The sequence below is a fragment of the Eurypyga helias genome, unplaced genomic scaffold, assembly GCF_000690775.1.
Source record: "Eurypyga helias isolate BGI_N326 unplaced genomic scaffold, ASM69077v1 scaffold48057, whole genome shotgun sequence".
Classification (NCBI taxonomy): Eukaryota; Metazoa; Chordata; class Aves; order Eurypygiformes; family Eurypygidae; genus Eurypyga; species Eurypyga helias.
The window spans coordinates 3,182-13,698 of record NW_010260722.1 but is presented as its reverse complement, the minus strand read 5'-3'; the positions used below and the strand labels follow the sequence as shown (position 1 = coordinate 13,698).

The 10,517-nt window shown below is 38.8% G+C and overlaps 1 protein-coding gene across 1 annotated transcript; it reads right to left on the bottom strand.

The window, feature by feature from the left end:
• Positions 1 to 629: 629 nt before the first annotated feature.
• On the bottom strand, positions 630 to 8,198 carry LOC104512218 (5'-AMP-activated protein kinase catalytic subunit alpha-1; the record flags this gene model as incomplete). The annotated part of the gene is made up of 5 exons (XM_010155113.1): positions 630 to 882; positions 1,140 to 1,227; positions 3,227 to 3,371; positions 5,012 to 5,105; positions 8,057 to 8,198. Coding segments are annotated over 5 exons (698 nt in total), but the record flags the coding sequence as incomplete, so codon positions are not given.
• Positions 8,199 to 10,517: the final 2,319 nt, after the last annotated feature.

Sequence of the window (10,517 nt, the reverse complement as noted above, 5' to 3'; positions counted from 1 at the left end):
TCAGCTTTTTCTTTTTTTATTTGACCCTCTGCATACTTGTCAAAGCAGTCACCTTCTCCAGAATCAACTCTTGGAATCTGGAGCTCATGATGGTTCACTGTACCTACAAGCTTTAACTTATCAGTATTCGATACAGCAATTATCACAATACAAATTCATGACAGGGTTTCGAAGCTAGAAGGTGCCATCTTGCATGCAGAATATTCAGTCTTAAAGGACTTTTCAAAGTCTGAAGAAATATAAATAGAAGCAACCATTATCCAGTTAAAGAGCCATAACTTCCTCTCAGACATTTATAGTACAGAATAGTGGTTCTTAACAGCAAAGAATTCTCCCCCCCCAAGAGAAGTCAATACAGGGTTTTTTCCCCAAATAATTCTGCAGGTAAAACAGCTTTGCTATAGCACCCTTCAACCTCGAGTTTCTCAGAATTTCTGTATGTAATGCATATAACTAACTTCACTGTGATCCACACCACAGTTCACTGGCCACTGGAGATCAGAACTACCAGCGCTGAAGCCAAACCACCAGAAGTTGAATTTTTCATCTCAGTCTATAAAACATGCACAAGCTGTATGAACGTCGTCTTTGTTCTGCATAACTGCACTGAGATTATCATTCCAGCATCCTGTGATCAGATACCAGTTCATGTTTTACCTAATGTCTCTGATTGTTGCTCTCTTCATGGGATCCACTTGCAGCATGTGCTTCAAAAGACTAATTACTGATGGATTCAGGTACTGAGGGGTATAAAAGATACCATCACATATCTTCTTAAAAAGGGTTGGCACGTGATCATCATCAAATGGAAGGGTTCCACATAATAAAGCATAGAGAATAACACCACTGCTCCAAATATCCACTTCTGGACCTGCATATAATCTGGGGAAAAAAGTCAGTCAGTTGTGTTTAATACATTTAAATAGATTCCCATTAGACACCAAATCCACTTTGCAGGAACTATTCAAAGCTGGTTCACAGAAGCCTTAAATATTCATGAAAAATTATCAAGACAATTAAAAGTTCAGCCCATGGTTTATCAGCATCAATTTTGTCAACTGAACTAGTTTTGTAGCTTCTAGAATCAAAATGACTGAAGCACATGCACACATGTATCGAATACGGATAAAAGACCCTACCTTCCTGAAATTACTTCTGGTGCAGCATAGTTAGGGGAACCACAGCTTGTCCGTAAGAATTCTCCATCTGACATCATGTTTGATAGGCCTGAAAGTGTACAAGAGTCACTACTAAAAATTCAGAGAGCCAAATGATTTCATACTGCATATACCACCTAGAACAAATCACTAGCATTTCAAAATAGAAAATTAACAGATTTATCTCAGTAAAGAAGTAACAGTGTTTGGAATCAATGAAGTTTTTGTATGAGCACGCCACGTAATACTCCATTTACTTTACTGGAAATTTGAGTAACATCAACACATTATTACACATAACCTAGAAATATTTGAGAACATACTCATTCCAAGACAAAAGCTAGTCCAGTTTGGGTGACACAGGCAAAACAGAGAACAAAGTTGCTCTAAAGAAGATGGAGCAGCATAGCAAGATAGGATTTTGGCCGTTAACAAAAACAGGTCTTAAAACCCGCATTTGCTTCTAAATGCCAAATTGCAAGACACTGCCACAGAATAAAATTCTGTGAGAGGGTATACAGAGAGTACATGACTTCATGTGAAGTCATCATGGGTGGTGAGGCACTGGAACAGGTTGCCCAGAGAAGCTGTGGATGCCCCATCCCTGGAAGTGTTCAAGGCCAGGCTGGATGAGGCTTTGAGCAACCTGGTCTAGTGGAAGGTGTCCCTGCCCATGGCAGGGGGGTTGGAACTAGATGGTCATTATGGTCCCTTCCAACCCTAACAATTCTATGATACTGTGATTCACCACCACACTGCTCAGCTGGTTCCTGAATCGCTGCAGTTCAGTACTCTGATCTTAGGTATCCTGTTGGTAATTAAAGTGTTCTTTAGAACCAGGACATCTTCATTCACCAACCCTCAGTATACTCTAATATCAGTAAAGAACTATCACTTCCAGAATAGCTGTGGAAAATATCTTGTAGTTTCCTCGGTGGAGGCTGAATGATCGTGACTACCGTAAGCCAGAAAAGTCAGTCTCTGAGAAGGAATTACGCCCTTTTACAGGGGTGAGGGAGGGTTGAAAGAGTACAGCTTGGCTAGCTTTCATATTCTAATACACAAAAGCTTTTATTAAGCTCTTAGTTAATTGTGACAAGTGTATTAAACGAGTTCTACAGCTTTACTAATACTTTAGTTACAAGAAAATTTTTCTAAGTTACTGTACTTCATTTCTTTACGACGTAAGCCATTTCACCTAAAGCATTTTCTACACACAAGAAATCAATACGATACCCAGTGCTCACATACTTGAACACCACACTTTTAAGATATACTTAGAATACTCAGCATTACCCAGCTCCTTCCAGAGACCTCAAAGTCCTTTACAAGAGCAGGTATTATCCACTATGTCTACAAGAGATAACATATCATGATGATACAGCAGCACGGATACCTTACTATGCTTTATGGCGATGTTTCCCAATACGGAGCATTCCAAGAAGTAGCTGCCAATGTTCTCAGCAGCTGTGTCACAAACAGCTAGTATAAGCAATTAAGCTTTCTGATTACTTAGCCAGGTATATAGCAAAGAAGCACAGGAGTTTCCAAGAGTAATTGCTCTTATTTTACATTTCATGCTTTAATTCCATTTTTTCATGAGGGTTTTTAAAGAAAGTTAGAGCATTTTAATAGGTCTGGTGTATTCTACTACAGCAACATGGTTTAAAGCATGATGAACTGCCCTTGCACTGTATTTCCAAGAGAGCTAAGCATCTACATTTTACAGATGGTCAAACAAGCAACAGGAGTGAATTGTGAAGTGGAAAGGTCAGGAACTAAGTCTCCTTAGCACTTCAGAGAAAATGTTGTTAAGCAAAGGCAAACAAATCAGTTCACAATCTCACTCAGTCGCAGAAAATAGGTAAAAAGAAAGCTTGAGAGGAAAACAAGTTCTACATGTGTGAAAGAACATGATTTTGCTTTATATTCATACTCTTCAGGTTCTTGTATTGTGTCCAATCACCAGGATATTCAAATGCATACATTTTACTTAATATTTCACACAGTAATTAACAGGATCGAAGTAACACCAGAAATGAGATCAGTTACAGAAAAGCGGTGCTTACCAAAGTCAGCTATCTTGGCATTCATGTGTGCATCAAGCAGCACGTTTTCAGGCTTCAGATCTCTATGTACTACCATATGCCTGTGACAATAATCCACACCAGAAAGGATTTGCTGGAACAGACGTCTACTTTCCTTCTCATCAAGCTGAGACAGACAAAGGTTTTAAACATTTATGAGCCAGTGGAAGGTAACTGGGTTTTCATTTATACAGATTAAAGGCAGTTCTCTCATGAACTTAAGTTGGTATTTAGAGTTTTGATACCTCATACAGCAGATTATCAGTACTTGTAGCAGAAAGCATCATAGCCTACATCCTTTTGTTTGTACCACAGGTCTAAAAAAACCACACCCACCAATTCAGCGAGTCACTGAAATTTCTCTTTCATGCTTTTCAAATTGGTTAGGCAGATGTTACATACTCAGTAACTAGTAACATTAGCACCCAATCATTAACTTCCTCTAACTGGAACATCAATGAACTCTGACATTCAAGCACAGCTTAAGACACGCATAAGATGTGATAGATTTTAGATGCTATTTATGCTATTAGCAGCTAGCCCCGAAGAGCAGACTTTGCTGGCCAATTCATACAAATATGCCCTAGTTCAGGTCAAAGTTTGTTCTAAAAACTAACTAAAAGTATACTAGTTATCTAAATGGTTTGTTATAAGTGACTTCAGACCTTTCACAGAAACTCTTCTAGTAGATAAGAAGGTAGTAGGGATGTAATGGTCACTTCCCAGTAGTGGGTTATACTGAAGGAAGTTTTCAGCTACTCCAGCTAGACACAATTCCACCCAGTTTATGCAACCATGTAATTGTAAATTAGCCTATCATTACCAGTAGAGAAGAAAAATGCTCTGACCAAAATCATACGTAAAAGATCTGACGCATTAACATATAAACAGTTTTATGGTTAGAACAAGATGTAGTCATCAAGTATATTTTAATTACTAACAGCAAAATAAATGCCAAATACATCAAAAGAAACCTTCATTTAACAGAGGGTGACTGGTAACCCTGCTCCCTGTTCCTGGCAGTGTGGTTAACATAACTAATGCCATTTTATGAGACAAGCAGCCATTCTGTGACCAAGCTAGTCATGCATTTGCTCCCTTTCTCTCATTTTCAGCCCTGAATGTCCTGTGAACCAAGCAGATGAACCAAACAGGTTTCTTCCACTCCCTACTGGCCCTAAGCTGATTACTGCCTTCCTAAAACCCCCAGGCCCCCCGCCAGCCAGGTGGGGATGACCCTGTCACAGAACAGGGGAGTGTAACAGCACACAGAGCTCTGTCTGCAAAATCAAGTAGTTACAAGTCCTAAGTGGGGAACCTGGACCAGAACTGCTGCGGGACAGTGAGACCTGCGACCCCCCCGTAGCCACGGACACCTCTTGCCCTCTGCTTCCTCTGGGGGTTGAGTGACTCATTCTTTCATAAGATTTTCAAGTCTAGGCTGTGATTGTTGTATTGATACAGCAAACTGTATTTATACTTGACTCACTCTGCAGAGGGTCCAGGTGATTAGAGGGTCCATAAGCTGCATTATAAATTGTGAATTACACTACTTACAAATTGTACTACATTGATTCTGCTTGTAGAAATCCTGTGCCGCTCTAATCATAATATCCTGTTCATAAAGCTTTAATTGTATCATTCTGCCAAGGATCCCCAGAAAGAACCTGTCTGTTACCTCAGTGTCAGGTGGCACAGGAATGTTGCCAAAGCATTAACAGAATGATAGTCACTGATTTGGACATAAAGAGTTGGACTACTTCTTACCCTTCCATTTTTACAGATATAATCAAACAGTTCTCCTCCTGAAACATACTCCATCACCATGAAAATGTCAGTTGGTGTACTGATGACCTGGTACCTGGTAAGAGAAGGTATCTGTTAGTCTACACACTATAAGATGCTAATTACATTTAGTTAAAACCAAAGTTGTGCAGAGTCTCAGATAAAGTACACTTTAAAATACCTCCCAGACAATTTACAGCTAGTGGAATGACAGTGTTTTTCAGCAGTTATTTCCACTCCTTTCGTTATGTGATACCATGATTTCCAAGACTAGCAGGTAATTTGTATTCCCCACCAGGAGTTTCAGCCTTTGTACTCCCAGAGGACTAAGGTTAGTACAAGCGATTTCTGCAAAACTATTTACAGTGCTGCCTTGCAGACAGCTTGGTGCAGTGAGGAAGGAATTCAAGAGGACTTTGCTAGTGTCTCAAAAATACACTTTTCAACCTTAACATGCAAAAAACCTGACTGGCCAAAAATAAAAAGTGTACTTCAAGACTAGAAAAAAAACCTGCTCTTCATAATCATGAATATTATCTTTTACAAAGAGACCCAAATTTGTCACTAGTATTTAAGAGTGTTAACACTTTGTTCTATTGTCATTATTCTACTTCAATTAAGTTTCAAAAAACTCTGAAGTTTTGAAATAACCAGTTTATGGCCAAACTCCCCATTTAAGAGATTCTGATTTTGTTCTACATATCCTTACCCAAGAGTTGCTTAATTGTTTTCCCTTACAACAGTCAGAAGTGATCGATTTTTAATGAAACAAGAAAATGAACACTTCAGCCAAAATTTAGGTATTGTATCAAGAAGACAGGAGGTAGCAACTGGATGAAAATGAATGTTTCAAGGTACTACACTAAAGCATGCAAATATCTGAACTATAGTAATTAACTGAATTCACACATATACTACAGAACTGCAGCGTTCTTCAAAATGCCAATTCCAAGACAAAGGGGAAAACCAGACATGCTTCAGCTTACTGAGACAAGTTGTTTGAACTGCACCGACAGCAATAACGAGTTCAGACTATCCAGGTCAGGGTGTTGTGTGTGTGTGCATACATGTGTTTGTATCTGTTTTAACACCTTAGTACTGTAGTCTAACATTTCAATAATCTCAATACCCTTCTAAGGCAGTTCAAAGTTAGTTTTATCTAAAATCTTGTAGTCCAAAATGCTTTACCTTCACTGATTTTCTCTAATACTTAGGTTGAAAGTATCTTATGTACTCAAATATCAACTACATTCTGAAGCCACAGCTAAGATACTACTACAGAAATAGTATGTATTTCTTTTAATCTGAAAGTTACAGCCATGCTTCTCTACAGTCAGCTCGTTTTTCTGATTATGGAAAAGGAGGTTGTGGAATCTTTACATACCTATATGATAAGTAAGTTTACCAAACCACAGACTACAGATGACCAGAATGCAAAAAGAGGCAATTTTATGTAGGAAAACAAGATGCATTCTATTACCAGAGGTCAAAAACCACAAGAGGAGACGCTCCAAAGCTTTTTATTTAAAGCTATAGTAAGATTTTCTTCCTGCAACAGGCTTGCAATGGTATATATATTGCCAAAGCAGTGCATGAAATAATGTTAGAAATTAGACACAGTCTAATTTTTAATGTTAAGCTGAAGAAGTCTGTTTACTTCCATACCAAATAGCTTAATCTGCTATTTAGTAGTTCCCCAACCCAGTTGCTAGCAGCATGATCCTAAGTTACTAGCAGGTCTACCTGCACAACAATCTCAATTCTATTTCAAATTTGCACAAAGTCTAATAATTCTTCTGCTTCAGAAATGCAGGCTGATCAACTGCAAAGCTAGAGATCCATCAATTTTTCCATCATCTCCTACATTTTATCCGTTCTCTCCACAGGCTGGAGAAAAACATTCTCCTCATAATTGCCTGAGAAAGAAATTATAATCTGAAACCTGACTTAACAGTTTGGCACCACCACAAGTAGACATTCTGTTCTGCTCCCATATCTCTGTGTACTGACACCTCCCCTCTTGTTTTGTCTATAGCTATGTTCTTTGGACTCATTCATGAACTCTCACTAGCAGCACTAGCAATTCTGCAGCCAAATCAGCTCAATAGTCTTCAGTGGTTTAGTTTTTAGAAGAAGTTAAGTTGATCTTACACAACTCAATTTATTCTCAGTGTAAGAGCTGCTGCCAAATTAAAGTGAGTGTATAAGGATGGCATCTGTCAGTGGGGTCTTAACACTCGTCCAGTGGGGGAAAAGAAAAAAAAAACCACTAACACCAAAAGCATGATTAAGATGATAAAAGCCACCCACACTCTGTTAGAGGAAATTAATGTCAGAATCATCAATGGACTGGAAAACAGAAGGTTCAACCTGTACATGAAAAAATACTTCATTGTGAGGGTGACAGGGTACTGCAACAGGCTGCCCAGAGAGGTGGTGGTCAACTAACAAATGTAAACAGGCACACTGTAAACATTCAGACAAGTGGTAGCAGCCATACTGAAAAATTCTGAAATATCAATGACATTTAACAAACTGCACACCCTTAATTCTGAAAAGTCAGTGTCATCGATTTGAGAAACCACAGATCATTGACCGAGCACATCACTAAAAAGATACTTTGAGTAAAAAAACACAACAAACTTAGTAGTGAAATGCCCTTCATAATCTTGTTCTTAGTAACTAATTTTCTAAGCAGAAAAAAATATCAAATATAACCAGAAAAACTGAAGTTGTAGCTAAAAACAGAGATGGATGCTACTAGAACTATCTATCATGTGATTACCTTCTACATACCTGTCCGAATAACTTGTAAGCAACAATATAATGGAAGCTCTCCAGCCCACAGGGAAGATCAGTTTTGTGAAAATACATTACAGAGGATGCTAAAAGTGGTTCCACACTTGGAAGTTGGCTACTTTCCTGACAACATACTGCTAGTAGTATCACCCTTCAAACACATTTCACATCAGCAATAGCAAAGAGATTACTCTGTAAATATGTTTGATTACAGCAAGCAAAACTTACAGCTTAATTATATGAGGATGCCTGAAGAGCTTGAGGTTCTGAATCTCCCTGCGGATTTTTCCTACAACATCAAGGCTGCGAATCTTCTGTCGATTCAGGATCTTCACTGCAACTTTATGCCCAGTTAACTCATGCTTGCCAACTGCAAGGAACAACGTTAGTATTTAGTCAGGGTTTGCAACTGCTCCATAAAGATATTAATTTGCCTATTTCAACTGTACCCAAGAAATACAAGTTAAGATGTTACCATTCCATGTATCCCCATTATCTTATCAGAGTTTGAGAACCAGATGTCACATCATTTCTTCTGCCCTACTCCAGTTTCTCCCGCAATTATATCCTTAGAAGAGGAATTGGATATGTAAGGCAAATCTTACACCTACCCCTCAGAAGTCTTGCACCATGACTACAGTTCTGCACTACTGTAAACAAAGCACATCCTAAAATACTGCCATCCTTGCTAATTAGAGAGACCATTTCCTCTCTCAGTGTAAGTCACTCTAAGCTTTTGGCTCACTTGGTAACTCACTCAGACATGTTCTCCTGCAGCTCTTTTGCAAGAATCACTCTTACTAAAGTAATCACCACTGCCATCCTTCCCTCAAGAAGCCCGTTTCAGCAATTACTCTGAATTACCACTGAAAGTATCTGATTAGCTTAGTTCAAAGACAAGTACGTTACCTGTCTTTCAAGCAGTCTAACCCTATATTAGCTCCACACTCTGTGCAGTAAATTCTAGAGTTTTATTATATAAAGTAGCAAAAGCTACAGGAAATGCACAAAATAAAATCCAACAGTAACTTTGAGGTGCTAGGCAACCACGCCATTTCATACGTTCCTCAGTTTCTTTCCTACTTCTAGCAGAGCTTCATCTTACTTTCAGCAGAGAAACTCGAAAAATGGAAAATATTTCCTAGACAGTAACCCCCTTTAAAGTCCTTAATTTTACAGGTGTTATTGGAATTAGCTGCAACAAAGTTGTAAAGGATATTTTTCTTAAACCCAACATCAGATCAAAGATAAACCACAGAAGATAAGCACCTCTTCCACTAGAAAGAAAGCTTCACTAGCTGCACTGGTTTCTGCATGCAGTCACCACCACATTACTGTCATTGCCACCCCCAAGTCTTACCTTTGGAAGATAAACCAGATTGCAGGGACACCTACGTGGCTCATCCTTGTCTACCTGAATGGACACTGCTAACAGACCTGTGCTGAAGACATTACTCGTTCATTTGGGTGCTTCTCCTCACCTGAGGATTAAACTAAGCCCCAGGCTCCAAGCTTTATTTAAATACATCCATGGGAAGCTGTGACAAACACCAGTGATCCACAAAATCTTTCTGCTTTCAACAGAGAATTTGGATAGAATTAGCACACCTATCAATCTCTAAATCTCATTCCTGACAGAAGACTCTCCTGGTGCCTTTTGCCCCTGTATTGAGCTAAAAGCTGAGGGAAGCCAGAAATTCTTAGCAGAGACACAGTGATAATGATAAGCACCTAGGTGATTATTCTTACAACAAAATGAAAGCCACTGTGTAAAATAAGGCAGTTCGTCTAAATTCCAGTAGGGAAGCAACTAAGTAGTGGATTACCCAAGACACTGGGCCATCTGGGCCAATCTGGTGGCAAGATGCCTTTTGTACATGAGAATACAGAAAGGCTCCAACTGCAAGGTGAAAAACCATACCCCTCATTCAGAGGGGCCGTTACCTAAAAATGGCCACAACAACTGAAAACACTGGACGGCACATTTGCCCTGTGGAGGGCAGGTCAAAGTCCACATCCATCACAACTCCTAGAGAGACACAAAGCATTGGTAGGCCAGTGTCTAGAATTGTAAAATCACATCACCTAAAAGGAGTTACTTGCTTTCAGCCAGATGTACAATGAAAGTAATCACATCCCCTTTGCCTCCTTCAGTTCAAATCCTATCACCCATGTTCAAACCCAAAGGAGTAATGAATCACTAACATAAAACTTCAGAAAAGCAACTATTCCATTTGAATTACAAGATCCTTTCCTATCAATAACATGAAGTAAGACAGAAGTATTTTGGAAAAAAAGTCTTTAATCAGCAGTTAAAATTGGGGTTAGATTTCGGTAAGTAAGAAACAGCTTCTTAGAAACCAATCAAAAATCAGACACATGAATTTGCCTCTTTGCTTTATAAAGAACAGTTAAGGTCTTCAATTTAGTAAGAAGCATATGTGTGAGCAACTCTACAGCTTCGTGTATAAATACGCAGTTCTGACACACAATGTGTTATAAAGTCTCATTTATCACGCGGTTTGCTTCATTTCTGATTTGTCAGTCTACCTTAGACGAAAACCGGAGTTTCGCTAGAGCTCAGAAGAACATTTAAAAGTAATTTATTAGCTACAACAATCTGTATTCAACATGCAAAGCACATAAGAACAGCTTTTCAAAACACATTTTCTATTCAAAGTAATTAAGC